Raw genomic sequence first — 14,905 nt, 5'->3', positions numbered from 1 at the left:
ATCATATAATTATCTTAATACTTATCTTTACTAAATATTTTGTTATATTATTAATATCTTTACTAAATATTCTTTGTTATAAATAAGCAAGAGGGCGGGTTATAAAAATGAAAATTTTTAACATCAGGAAAAATTTATTTAATTTACAGAATTAAAATACCAAGTAATGCCGATATTTTTGTATAAATGTATGTAGAAATATCTTGTTTAATTATCGATGTATAAAATTTCCTCGGTAAACATTATTCTATCAAAGTAAATATAAATTACGAATTCCGGCAATAAAAAATATCCTTTATTAACTCAATAAAATTAACCACATGAGGTAGATCTAATTAGCTTCTAAATTAAATCCAAAATTTTTACAATTAAAAATATTAAATGTTCAAATTATTTGACGAAAACAAAAACTTTCCTGAAACAGTATAATAAAATTGAAAAAGTATAACTTACCTTTACACAGAAACTTAAAATTTTTTTTTTTCATTTATGTAAAATAAAATAGAGGATAAAAACATTATTTATAATTTTTACAATAATTAAATAATATTATTATTATAAATATCTTACATGTCAATTAATACATAGGTTTTGTTTGTTTTTAATTTTTTTAATTTTTTTACTTTTTTTATTTAATTATCTATTTATTTAATAATTTTACACACTAAATGAAAAATAAAAAGAACAAAAAAAAAAGAGATAAAACAGAATATTTGTTGACATATTCTAAATCTAACATAGATCATCAATTACAATACAATAATTAATTAATTAATTAATAGATATAAATACAAAGTTCATGATTGAAACTCGATCAAACAAAAGAGGTGCATTTAAATTTTTTAAATTTAAAATCAATAAATCAAATTCAAATTAAAAAGAATTGAAAAAAAATTTTTAAATTTAAAAAATTTATAGAAATCTATTGTTCTCGAGTTTATTTGTGTGAATTTTTGTCATTATACTTTCATAATATATTACACACTTGTTTTAGCACTAAAAAAATTGTCGTTACGGCGGCAATTTATCTTGTTTTAACTATTGGCAGCACTTTTAAATATTTATGTATTTATTTATTTGTCTTAAGGAAATTATTTGAAAATATCTCACAATTTTTCATTATGGAAAATCATTTTCCATCAGTTTTTATAATACTTTGAGGAAATATATTTTTTAATCTACGAATGAAAGAACTCAGATCACAGATGCTTCAATCACCCCTTTAAGATTTCATCTTGTCGGCGAGAATTAGTCCCTCAAGCTAATAAATTATATAAAAAATAGTGATGAATCCAGATTTAGAATTTAGTAAATGCGATTCAAAAATTATTAGCCCAAAATGGATAATTCTGGTAGCCCAGAATTAAAAAGAACTTGATAACGTATTTTTGTACGTAAATTTAATTTCTTTGAAGATTGAGGAAGGGGTGAAATTACACCTATTGGACCCTTGAATTCGCCACTTATCTAGAAAGCACCGACACTACATTCTATAACTATGTCGAATAAATTTTTGAAATTATAATTAAGTCCAAAAAATTCGAAACTCAAAATACTTTCTCAAAGTACTGAATAGACGAGAATTCATTTTCCATGTTAAAAATGTGTGGGATACAAATTACAAATTGTCGTCATATGTTCGGCATTCGTTTCTAATTTTATGCGCGTACACTTTAATCAGTACTGAAAGTAAATTTTTATCTTGTAATTTTAAGGTTAAATATAACATAGTGTTAATGAGTTCTATGAAAAGAAATATCACACATGATAAAGTGAAACTTCTTAGTTCAATGAATACTAAGAAATGAGAGCTGCTATCAACTTCTGGTGATGAATATTTAACGATATTTAGTTAAATTACTAAATTAGTCTAAGTTAGATTGATATCAATTTACGATAATATCGGTCTTACGATTATAATCGGTATTACACCACCCAGAAAAGTTTCTTTACCGAAAAAAATTGCGAAAATCATATCGCATACAATTTAAGTTACACGTCCGCGGTCCGCTTGGAAATTACTTTTGAGTTTTTAAGTCATGGAATATGTACTACAAAATTTTTAACTTTAAATAAAAAGTTATTTATTATAAACAAAAAACAAAATTTATAATTTTAAAATTTTCTGTATAAAATTAAATTTTATAAAAAATAAACATTTTTCACACCTAGAAATAATACCACTAAATAAAATTGCTTAAGAGATGAATTTAAATTTTAATAAAGAAAAATAAATACATCAAAATAGTCTAATCAATTTTGTAAACATTATTCGGATTCGTAAAAATGGAATGACTAAATAAAAAAAAAGTACTATACAGAGAGCTTTTTAAAAATTTTCATCTAAAAAAAATCTTTCGATTTGAACATTATTACTTAATTTCTTATTTAAAACTAAAAAGCTAGTTTCACCCAAAAAAAAAAATCTTTAATTTTGGCTGTAAAAATTTTGTAAATATCCAATAGCGTTTAAGTTCGTTATTTCTTACAAAATATTTACATCGTTTGATAATTAATTATGTTCATTTTATGGATTATAATCAACTCAGATCTACAATACTGACTCGAAATTAAATTCAAATTTATCGAACTTTAAACCATTTTTCGAAATGTCTACCAAATGATTTGCGTTCTGGAAGTTTTTCCTGTGACAACAGCGACGAATGAACGCTCCTTTTCAACTAAGCGTCGTCTCAAAACATAGCTTAGATCGGCAAATGTCTGAAAATCGGCTAAACGGTTTTGGAAAAGTTTTTTCTGTACCTCACAGAATTAACTTATTGAAAATAGTGATTGAATATCATATTTTGACATAAATAATGTTATCCTACTCGAAAAAAGAGTTTCATGTTTTTATTGACTTTATGACCTACCATGATTAACAAAATTTTGAACCTCACCTCTTAGATGATTTCTATGCGCGGGCCTGGGCTATATCCAAAACATCTTAATCATGTTCGGGTTGGGTTAAAACCACCATATGTACTTTTGCTACTTTACAGCTGATGCGAGCTTTTTATTGGTTACATAAGCTAAATAGAATATTGTTTAGGGTCGATTAATTTTTTGAGTAGGCCGTGACGACAACTCGGAAACATTTTTTAAAAATTTTAACTTATTCATAATTTGTTGTTATTAATTTCTTATTGGTTGATTCCTATAAATTTTGACCGCTTAAAATTTCTGCCAAACAAGCTCTATGTTATTAATTTAAACAAATTTGACTATGGAAGTTTCACTTTAAAAATAAATTGAAAGACATTTAAAAAAATCGAATTAAATCAGTGCTCACCGTCATTATTAAGTAAAAATTTGATTAAAAAAAGTAACTAGTATACTTGCATTTTTTTTTTAAATTAAGTATTTTATAAATAAGTTTCATAAAAAACAATTACAAAAATCGTTGGCTAGTTTAAATAAGTATTTTTTTGTTTGTTTATACAACTAATTTTAGTTATCAGTTCATAAGTTTATTACGTGCTTTGACGGCTTACGGTTACTAACTAAAAAGCTTTTTGTTTTTGTTTTAAAGTCTATAATATCACTTTAAGTTACACAAATACCTGTATTTAAGATTTTTTGTTTTAAATTTATAAACTTTATACAGTATTTTTTTATAGTTTATTTTTTCACTCGATTTCTTATTCCGTTCTTTCTTTGAGATTTCTACATTTTTCTCCATTTTGGTTTATTTACTAATAAAATAAAGCGTATTATGTTTTGAAGTAATTATTAAAGGGGTAGTAGCTATAAAAATTAAATTTTAATTTGACAAAACGATCATTAATTTGCAAAATTAATTAATGTTTTTTTTTTTTTTTTAAATAAAAACTTTTAAGATTCCTTTTTTTATCAATTATTGCTTGTGCTTATTATACTCAAATTTGAGTTTGTTTAGTTTAATCCATGTACTCAAAGTTCTGCCCAACGTGCTTCGAAAAATTGACGCATACTATGCCCTGCTTTACCGACAGGACTATCATCTTCATTAAATGTTTCACAATTATTGAACATTTGTCGAACATCTGCACGAAAATCTTCCTTACTTTTATAGCTAAAACAAAAACAAAATTTCGGTTATAGTAAATACGAACACTAACTACGAAACAACTAAATTTTAGATTTAGATTAAAGCGAAGCACCAAGTAGACAAACTGAAGTTCCTACTTTCGATTAATAATAATATCTCAATCATGAATTAATTGAATGTCCAGATTATTGGGCATTAGCAGACAGTGTTCATAACGAATTTATTTCGATAGATGTATTTAAGATGTTCCCTTATGAATGCCGAACCATATTTCGTGGCAGCAGATTTGGCAAATAAGACTTATGATGGCAAGAAAACTACATCTTAAAAGTTGGCGTGGCTCATTTTCAACTATACGGTTAATGAAAGATAAAAAGCGAACAGTTAATGCAAGACAAATGTAAAAAAAATAAAGTAAATACTTTTTCATACAGAGTTATTGCCTGTTCAAGATAAGGTGATCTCGGGAGAGGGGGGGTTTTAATATTTTCGTTTTAGTTAAAATTTAATCAATGATTACGAATACTTACTAAGCGTCATTTAATCTCTTTTTAATTGTGGACAAATCCATTGGATTTTTAATAATTTTCTTATATGTTGGAAATTGTTTCGTATTAACAGGTAATAAAAATGGCCAAGCGTCATCATGTGTTTCCAAATCTTCCAATAAGGATTTACATGGTGCCAATTCTTTTAATAATTTTTTCGAAATTCGTTCTTTTTTCTTCTCAGCAACAGTTGGTGTATTTGTTGGCGTTGTAGTTGCTGAAGAATTCACTGGAATATTCTGTTGTGATGTGGAAGTTGAAGGCGTTGTAACATTTGAAATATTAAACATTTGTTGGGATTGAGATTGTGAGGACGATTGTAAAGACGATTGTTGCTGTTGCTGAGGTTGTTGCGAAGAACTTGGCGTTTCTGATAATAGAGCGTTGCTATTGCTGATTGGAGTTGATTGATTTACTGGTTGAATATTAATTGGTGTACTTGGAGTCGGTGCACAATGTATTAATGGCGATTGTTGGGTCACCGATGTTTCCATTTTGTGACCATCATCAGTTGCAATTGATGAATGCGATAATGCAGGGCTGTAATCATTGTAAATAGAGAAATTTATACATAAATTATTTTCACCTTTGCAAAATAAAATGCATTGCTTTATTCAAGTGCATTGTTTTTGTTTTTAAATGCTATTTAAAACTTCCAATTGCGTCTGCATAATACACAACATGAAATAAGTATTATACTTATTTTGATACACCCCCACAATTTTGAATATTGTATTCGTAGAGTCAATAAAGATTATAAAGTATTAAAATTTTCTTAGTTCTAAAAATTAGAATCAATTTTATAAGATTTTTAATAATATTATCCACAATTCGGAAGGTCAAATTCTAAACTTAATGTCTCCTCCAGTATGAATTAGCAAACCGTAGTTATTTTTCGATGAGTATATGAAGCCTTCTCGGTCAATCAATAAATCGTTAACAAATAATAAGTTTCTCAAGCATGTCCCCAAATATGTAGTTTTTTAAACCCATAAATTATCATAGTTATGGAATCATCAATTCAAGGAATTTCATAAAACCTTTTTACGGAAAACAATGGAATTATTTATGAAATTTATTATTATTAAATTTTCTTTTCTGTTTGCTATTCTGAAACTATGAACATTTAAAATTTCAAAATTGGATTATTACTGAAAAACAAAATGTCAAAAAAATCTTTAATGGCTCTACGATAAATTAAAATAAGTGTTCAAAAAATTTTGAAATATTAAATCGAATTATGTTGATGTGTGGTTGATCTCCTTATACTCTCTGCTCCATAATACATGGCCACTTTCATCAGAATTAATAATTAAAGATAAGTAATCGAAAATATTAAAAAATTTCAAAATCATGAATTGATTACAAATCAATCAAATCATTCTGGTCAAAGTAGCCGAGATATTTAGTGTTAATTTTCAGTTAGTATACTTACTTGCCATTTTAATTTAAAGTTTTTGTATCACTAATAATTTTTCTCTATAAATCTAAAGCCACGTCTACAACTGCAAATAAAAAGAAAAATACAATTTTTTAAATATTTTTATATGAAAATTTATACGTGATGGTATTATTCGAGGTCACGTGATCAATTTTTATTTGCAGCTATATTTGAGGTGAACTTAAAAACTGTATACCTAAATCTGGCACTCCGATTCACTTTAAACTTATTTATTATTAAGATACATAAATAAATAGATATGTTCTTCCACGTAATCTATTTACTAACGCAAATCAGCAACAGATAAAACGCGTACTGTCATTCATAATATTTGAAAAACTTAAAAGTAGCTTGAAATGGACTAAAGTTTGATAATTGTAAAAATTATTTTGGCTTTATTAGGAAGTTAAAATTAATATTTTTGTATCAGTGACCTTGGCAGGAAAATAAAATGTACTCCAAAGTATAGACCTTTTCACTTCAATTACGATTCATTATTGTTTCGGACAGTCAGTAATAAGTTGGGCAAAATTACAAGATATTTGTTATGCATTTTATCACATTAGTTTTTTAACAAACTGTCTGAAACAAAAGATAATCACTTTTTAAATTGAAAAGATCTATTTAAGAATGACCACCCAACAATGTAGCAATATTTATTTTGATAGTACAAATATTGTATCAAAAGTCACATATGATCACGTGTGCGCGTCCTTAGATATTCAAGGAAAAACAAGAATATCTCGTTTTCTTTGCTTTCAGTCGTATTTACCATAAAAGTTGTATAGGATAAAATTTTCTACAAATTTTGTCTGAAATCTTTTTTTAAACGTTGAACCGTTTTTGAAATGGAGGGAACAGAAGATGGAGCGCTCAGCTATACGTACCTTAGTGCAGGATCAATATTTATAAATATAAAGTGTTAAATAATTATTCATTAAATACTACTTAAATAATTATTTAGCACTTTATATTTATAAGTATTGACCCTACATTAAGGTGCGTATAAAAAACGATTAGAGAAAAAATTTGTAGAAACTTGTATCCTCTTTTCACTTCCGTTTTTAAGATATTTAAATATCTGAAAACATTTTAAAGGACACTTTAGAATGAAAACTTTAACGGTCATGGAATAAATATCTAATTGAAGGTGAATATATTAAATATTTAACACATTTCACTTCATTAGAGGCACACGAATGAATCATTACAAACATTGAGGTTCTTGAAGACTATTGGACTAGCATCATCGTCAAGAACTCCTTTTTTGCCTTTAATTTAAACAATGATAAAGAAGCTCGTAAGACTCAAGTACAAGAACATATGCATGTAAATATTCACTTTTTTGATGTGTATATAAACCATCTAATATTATGGTCTATTAAATCATTGCTTGCATACACTCATGATAAATACATCCAATTTACCGTAAAGACAATATAAAGGCATTCTAAATAATGAACGTATTTATTTATATATCTTATAATTATTAAAATTTTGTAATTTGTGAGAAAACGAACTCGTTGAAAAAAAAAACTTTAAAAGAAATGAAAAAAAAGAGTTCAAATAAAAAATGAAACTCAAAACAAAAATAAATAAAAAAAGAAGCGTATCAAAATAAGTAAATCAGGTTGTATAATAACACACCACAATTAGAAATACTGAATAAATTCTTATTGATCAATATCCGTTTTCTTACATAATTTGAGAACGAACTAGAGAACAAAACACACATAGTTCGTTGTACATAATTAATTTTTAATAAAAAATAAAAATTAATAAAAAGTATATCTGAATGATAAAAATAAATTAAAAATAAATATGAAACGTGAATTGTGTGTTTTTTACAAAGAACATTTAATCCTCTCAAATATCATGAAGAGAGAAATGTGATTAACGACAAAAAATAAATACATTTCTATTTTGAAAAAAAAATAATAATTACAATCTAGTATCATATTTCACACTTCTCTCATATTCATTGAAAATTCTCGTTATAGTAGGGGAATCTTAAGCACAGATGGCACCAAAGTAGCATAACGTAAAGAAAATTGTTTTTGTTATTTTTACAAATGTTTCAATATCCCAAAAAAGATTTTGAATGTCCTAATAAAAAGCGTATACACACGGAGTTCTTAAAAAGGAACCGAATTGTGACGTGGATCGCTAACCAGTCCGTGATGAATCAGAATCACAACCTTTATAATTCAGTGAAACACTGTAGACAATTACAATACCTGTCTCTAGTCAGCAACCAGTTAGTAAGTTTTAGTCATCGACTCAACTTAAATGCAATTTAAAAACCACCGACAAATGCGTCAAACTAAATTGATTTTCTTGAAACATAGCTAAGAACACTCTCCATTAAATTACAAACTAATAACACCCCTATTTTTTTGTCGGGGATTAAAAATAACCACTTAGGCTACACAGAAATTAGCGATTTTAATTCCTGCTATCAATTTCTATCATTAGTATCCCCGTGTATTGAGCTGGATCATAAATTATGAATAAGAAGTCGGATAGTAATTTCAATAACAAATCAGTTCCGTTTGAGTAGCTCCATGTACACGATCTAAGAAAACTTTCGTAACAGAATATATCCCAAAATAAATTTTTTGTTGTTGTTCCTTTTACCTATTATCAAACTATTCAGGAGAGTTTTTCTCTAATTTGTCTCTATCATTAAAAATCCTCTTTTAAGTTTACACTCGCAAACTTAAATAATTGGAAAGTATGTTATCAAAAAATAAAAAGATATTATAATCCTCTTTACATTATAACACAGTGATGTCTTCAATGCCTTTAACACCTAAAATTGGTAGTAAGATTCCCTTTTTATCTACATATTTTGAGTATTCGGGGGAAGCCATTCAAAATTAAATACAAATTCTATAAAGTTTATTTTGGTGAATTAAGTTTGTGTTTAAAAAAGCATCTATATCCATTGTAATATTTACAAATTTGTATTTGATACATTGTAATATTTACAATTATATCCTCAGGAAAGTATAAATGGTAGATAAATATTCGAGTGGTCCTTTGCATTAAGCGACTCTGCTATACCTTGCAAATTCATGTTTATATACAACTCGAAAGACAAATAGATACAAATTCAAAATTATATTTAGCACTTTTTTATGCTTGCCATCACATAACAAGAAATAACATGTAGCATATATCTTCTTTTTAAGAAAACTTTTCTCGGCCATTGGAAAACCTCAAGAAAATTTCCTTAGAGAAAAGTTGGGCTAAGGTTGGGCTAAGCACACAAGCATTTCTAGAGATATTTATCAATGACATTATATAATTAAGAACAAATAATCTATCAGTATATATTGATAGTTCGTATTGAATATTCGTATTAATCTGTCTTTTAATTTGACGCTAATTTTTAGGGTCCAATAATCCATTTTCACTTTTTTTGTCTAACGTTCGTGAAAAAAAAGGAATTATTAAATTGATGGCATAAGATAAACTATTCAACTTCAGATATTTGACGCGATAAGCAGTTTTTTTAACGTTTGATCAATTAATTTCACAAAAAATATTAATTCACTAAATTAAACTTTATATAAATCCGTTGTAGCCTAGATTAATAGAGGCTAAAATCAAAAGGTGCACAAAAAGTTGCGTCCAAGTTTGATTTTTCATTTAAATAGAAGAAAGATGTTTGGTTATATTTATATTATTTACAATTCAATAACTTACTAAATATTAATTGTTAACGATGTATAAATACGATACCGAAGTGGGAAAATACAGTAACCGTGGTTATATCAATTATTATGTATTTCAAAAAAAAAAACCTAAATGCAAAACCTTCAAATCCTTCCAGCGCTGAAAGTCGTTTTAGATTCAAAAAATTAAAAATTTACGGTTCTTATTCAATAAAATTTTCGATAGAATCTACAAAAAGCTCCTAAAAATCGAAATCAATGCATTTTTGAGTAACCTCTATAATATTCTAGAAGATAACGCGTCTTTCAATACATAAATCTTAAATTTTCTGCCGTCTGGTATATAAACTTTTCAGTTGATTTAGACCTTTTTATTTCCTATCATATATACATCAAAAAATCGCCATGCAACTTTATTTGCCGATAACATTTTCGGTACGAAAAACAAAAGATTCATAGCTTCGAATCCAAATGGTTACTCAGTTTTTCCGAATTACTTTCTTCTCCTCTAACTTAAACATTACCACTCCTTCATATATATGATTGGAATAAAATGTTTAAACACTAGACAGCAAACGGAAAAATTTGTGATATTAAAAATAAAAAGTGTAAAATTTGTTTAAAAATATCAAACTTGAATGCAACTTTTTGTAAATCACACCTCCATTAATTGGTGTCAAGTGATTTTTATTTAAAAACACAATCAAATAATTAAAACTTATCTCTTTATAGAAGTGTGGTCACCTTTGGAAAGGTGATCTAACTGAAATCAAAAATATGAAAAATTGTATTTTGTTAAAAAAATTTGAGAGCAAACACATCATCATCAAAAACAACTTAGATCAAAGTAAAAATATTGAACTAAAAAAATAAAAAAATAAAGAATCATTATTTTTATCAATCAATCACACACACGTTATTAAGTCTATTATAAATTGTTTTACATAATTAGTAAATAGTTATTGTTTTATAATATTTAAATAATTATAATTATTTATATTATTTAAGTACTTGCTAAGTAATTGTATTATTGTTAAAATAAGAAGCGATATATAAAATCCAACTACCTTGGTGGTGGATGATCAGAACTTTCACTGTCACGCGTTGACGATGTTGTCGTTGTTGTAACGTTTGTTGCGGATGTGTTCTGTGATTTTGCTGTTTTACGAACATGTGTTCGTTTTTTTGGTTGTTTTGAATGGCATGTTGGACAATACCATTTACCACGTGGAACCTGTTTTAAATATAAATAACATTTTTAGTTTAAATTTTTCTAAAGATTTAATATTTAGTAAAATGCTTTAGACGGGATTAATAATTTTTCTGTGCTTATCATTTCTATCAATCAAGTCAAGCTCAGTTGGTTAAACTGACCGTCACCGTCATAACAAAAATTAATTTAATTAATAGTTGTGATGAGCTAATGTAGTGCATGGTATATGCATGAAGGAAGTGTGCTCAGCTTCTCCAGAAGCCAAATTATAATTTTTTTTGAAATGGTTTATTGTATTACGATCAGGTTGTATTTTTTAGTTCTGCATATAGAAAACAGTGGAAGTTCTCTCACTACAAATATATTCATATTATACACCGACAGACTTATTGTGTGCTCATGTATTTTTAAAGTACATATAAAGTTCTAAAAAATACAAACTGTATAAAATTAAACAAAAATAAATTGAATTTACTTTGGTTAATGGTGGTTGTAAACAATCTTGATGATACGCTCTCGGACACATATCACAAATAACTAATTTGGTTGATGATTGTTTCTTGCCACAAACTATACAATTTCGCTCACCCGTAGCTTTATTTCGACATTCAAAACAATACCTGTAAGCAAACAATGAACAACAATTAAAATTTATTATTAATTGTAAAATTATTGATTTATTTGTTAATTAATTACCAATCTCCATCAGGAATTTGTTCCATTTTTGGTTTAAAACAATAAGTGTGATAACCTTTATCACAACCATCACATAATAAGAGTTTATCTTCATTGTCTCCACTATGACAAAATTGACAATTCTGTAAACAAAACAAAAAAATCATATAATTTTGAACATAGAACGTTCGCCAATTTTTGTTTAGTTTGTACTTTACTAAAATTTAAGTTCAAATAAAACTATTTTTTTTATTGCATTTTATATTCAATCTGATTTTCTATTGATTATCCGGATTTTAAAAATAATCTCATTATCGCTTCAAGATCATTTTTTATGTTTGGGGAGGAAATAAGAGTAATTCCGGTTCAAAATTTGTTTATTGTTTAAATTAAATAAGTGTCTATACTGATAGTTAAGATTAGATCCACAACGACGAAAAACTTTACATAAATTTTGAGTCGGAGATATGTTTTAGATCGGCAGATATGGTCATGTTAAATTTGAACTCAAATTTATTGCCATTCGATATATTATGGTGTTAATTTATGTCTCCACTTCTTACTAAAATGAATTACAGCGATAAAAGTTCATATTTCAGTAAAGCGATTGATGATATACGTATAACATTTTTTCCTTTATTTGTTACTATTATTAAGCTTCGTTTTCTAAGAGAGCGGTGTCGTTATTTTTCGATCCTTATTTATCGAAGAACATACAAACTTTATGGTATTTGTATATTGTCTGTCCTTATCTATGTAAATATAACGCTAAATGATATCATCGCTCTTTAAGGAAGCTTTTCAATACACCTAGCGCTAATTACAGAGAAATAGTTTAAAAAATCTGCGTTTTTTGTTAAAAAAAAAAAGGCGAAATAAACTTTCTCCATAATATATCGAAATTTTTTGATATTGTAGAAAAGCCATTGAAAAGAAATATCCAATGAATGAATTACTCCAACTCTTAAACTCAATGTAATAATCAAATAAAATAAGCCTAGATTTAGATTCTAATAGAAGCTTAGATTTTAGATCCAAGTTAATTTTAGTTAAATCCTTTTATTCTCGCGCAAAAAATACGACCTTTTTCAGATTATAGTATCAAATTGGTCTTACAGATTACAAAATAGTCTCAAACTGGTATCGTTTCGATTGATTCAACTGGTTTTGAAATTTTAATGGTTTTACACTTTTTAAATCGTGTTAAAGAAACTTTACTTTTATTCCAATGTAATAAAGGGGTTGAGAACCGATTTATTTTCAACCTCCTATCTTAATTTTCAGTTTAAAGTCAGTATTTTAATAAAAGATTGAACTAATTAAAGATATCTTTTTAATGGCTTATTACTTTTATTTAAAAATGTTAGTAAATATTTCTACATTGGGAATTCTAGTAAACAAAAAATTTATCTAAGTGTTCTTTTTATTATTTCATTTTACTTTTAAGTCCTTTATTAATCGTTTGAGTTAAAATTAGCAGTTCTTTAATCGAAGCAAAAATTGCACAAATAAAGTTTCATTCGTAGCAAAATAAAATTAAAAAAAAAAAAAGTAAAAAAATTATAATAAAAAAAATTAAAAATAGATTAAAAGCATTAGAAAAGGTTTAAGAAAGAAAAATCTAGAAAAATAAAAGTAAATATTAAAAGAAAAGGAAATTAAAAGAAAAAGGGAAAAGCAAACCCACACTGCCAATTTTTAGTTCAATGGTAGCGGTAGAAGAATTCACTGCAGAAACATTTTGTTTGCCTGATTTAGTTGGGTTAATGGTTTTAGTTTTTTTGTTTGATTTTAATTTTTGAGCTTTTTTGTTAGACATTTTTAAGTTGGTAGTAGGCATGCTCACAGCTTTCATGATCGACTTATCCCACGCAATTGAGGACTCCAACATGTATAATGCCATTGCTAGTTGCGATGTCGTTTGTGACCGTCCAACCGCTTCCCTCCATGTTGTTAATCCTTTTGGTATGTTATCTTTGGGTGTATGATCTGATGATTTGGATTCTGAAGGTGAATCAACTGTATTATTATTGCTATTCGAGGATGCTGGTGTACCAGGAGCATTTGGTGGTGTAGGACATGATGAATTATTATTGTTTAAATTTTGATCCGATATTTGATTGAGGGATGAAATCGAATCTGACAGACTATTTTCCGTATTCTCTGAAGGAGTTTGTTGTTGTGAAGTTTGTTGTTGCGAATTATTATTTTCTTTTGATTCTTGATTTGTAATCGCCGCAATATTTGGATCTCCAGTACTGCAAAATAATATTTTACTTACTCATTTTTAACAATAAATTTCAGATTAGATATCCGAGACTCATGGCCTATTAGGCCCACCTAAATAAGCAAGTTGAAACAAATCAACACTTTTGAAAATTGATATACTTATTCGTTCGAACCATTCAATACAACTTACGAAAAGTCTTGGGCGGATAGTGAACAGAAAATTATTTTATTGTATTCTAACAAACGTTTTTTTTCTAACAAACAAGATAATTCGTTTGGAGAGAAAAAACATATTGAAGAAATTTTAAGCCACGAATTTGGAAGGTGAATAATAGTTCTTTCAAATGCCGTTAACCGTTTCGAAAGAAACATATTATCTCGTTATATTACGGAGTTTTTAAAGTGGGTTTTGCCAACTTTTAGATAAAATTTATTGTAAACTTAGCTTGAATGAAAAATTTTGAAACCAAGTTTGAATTAAATATGTCAAACTTCCCCAAGCAAAGTATACGAGCTCTTTTATTAGAAATTTTACTTCGCATTTTGTAAGTAGACACATTTATCGTGGAGTCGGCAATTCCATACACATAAAAAGAAAATCAGACAACAATTTTCTAACCCCCCGCTCATCGCGGGTTCTGTAATTTCAGTTAATTGTACAGTTCAACGATAATATTTCAATTTTCAAAATACTTTTTTCCCCATAGTGCCATAATTTTAATTTGAGTAGGTAAATAGCAATCTTAGTTACCATACACCTAACGGTGGTTTCAAGTAACGCCTTTCAATGGCTGCTTCCAACGATAATAATCGTTGTTTAGCAACTTCTACTGGATGCATTCCTTGGAACACAATTTCATCATCACGTGATGGCACTCTCCAACCTTTAATTTGCATACTAGCATTAGCAACTTTATCTTCTAATGCTTCAACTTGTTCCAAAAGTTGAGCATCAATTCTATCAGCAACGTTTTTACTCCATTCACCGTTATCGGGAATAGGATACCCAGTTTCAGCTATAAAATCGTCTAATTCGGTGACTGTCATTTCTGTAGCATGGACGTCTCCAGTTTCAATCTGCAACTGTAG

General features: G+C 27.4%; 1 protein-coding gene across 12 annotated transcripts in view; it reads right to left on the bottom strand.

Moving 5' to 3' along the window:
- Nucleotides 1-3,412: 3,412 nt before the first annotated feature.
- LOC123301018 (bromodomain adjacent to zinc finger domain protein 2B) overlaps nucleotides 3,413-14,905 on the bottom strand; it is a 57,653-nt gene continuing 46,160 nt past the window's right edge. For 9 of the 12 annotated variants that reach the window (XM_044883730.1, XM_044883735.1, XM_044883732.1 and 6 more), the window contains 7 exons: nucleotides 14,568-14,899; nucleotides 13,434-13,845; nucleotides 11,609-11,730; nucleotides 11,388-11,532; nucleotides 10,767-10,933; nucleotides 4,561-5,118; nucleotides 3,413-4,054 (listed from right to left, as the gene is read on the bottom strand). In XM_044883730.1, the coding sequence (XP_044739665.1) occupies nucleotides 3,913-4,054; nucleotides 4,561-5,118; nucleotides 10,767-10,933; nucleotides 11,388-11,532; nucleotides 11,609-11,730; nucleotides 13,434-13,845; nucleotides 14,568-14,899 (1,878 nt within the window). In that variant the 3' untranslated portion in view covers nucleotides 3,413-3,912. Of the gene's footprint in view, nucleotides 4,055-4,556; nucleotides 5,119-6,013; nucleotides 6,084-9,980; nucleotides 10,463-10,766; nucleotides 10,934-11,387; nucleotides 11,533-11,608; nucleotides 11,731-13,433; nucleotides 13,846-14,567; nucleotides 14,900-14,905 lie in introns of those variants that run through there. The other 3 variants (XM_044883736.1, XM_044883740.1, XM_044883741.1) reach the window with 3 other exon arrangements.

This window comes from Chrysoperla carnea, chromosome 5 (assembly GCF_905475395.1).
Source record: "Chrysoperla carnea chromosome 5, inChrCarn1.1, whole genome shotgun sequence".
Lineage (NCBI taxonomy): Eukaryota > Metazoa > Arthropoda > Insecta > Neuroptera > Chrysopidae > Chrysoperla > Chrysoperla carnea.
The sequence above is the reverse complement of the archived record's forward strand: the minus strand, read 5'-3'. Positions and strand labels throughout refer to the sequence as shown.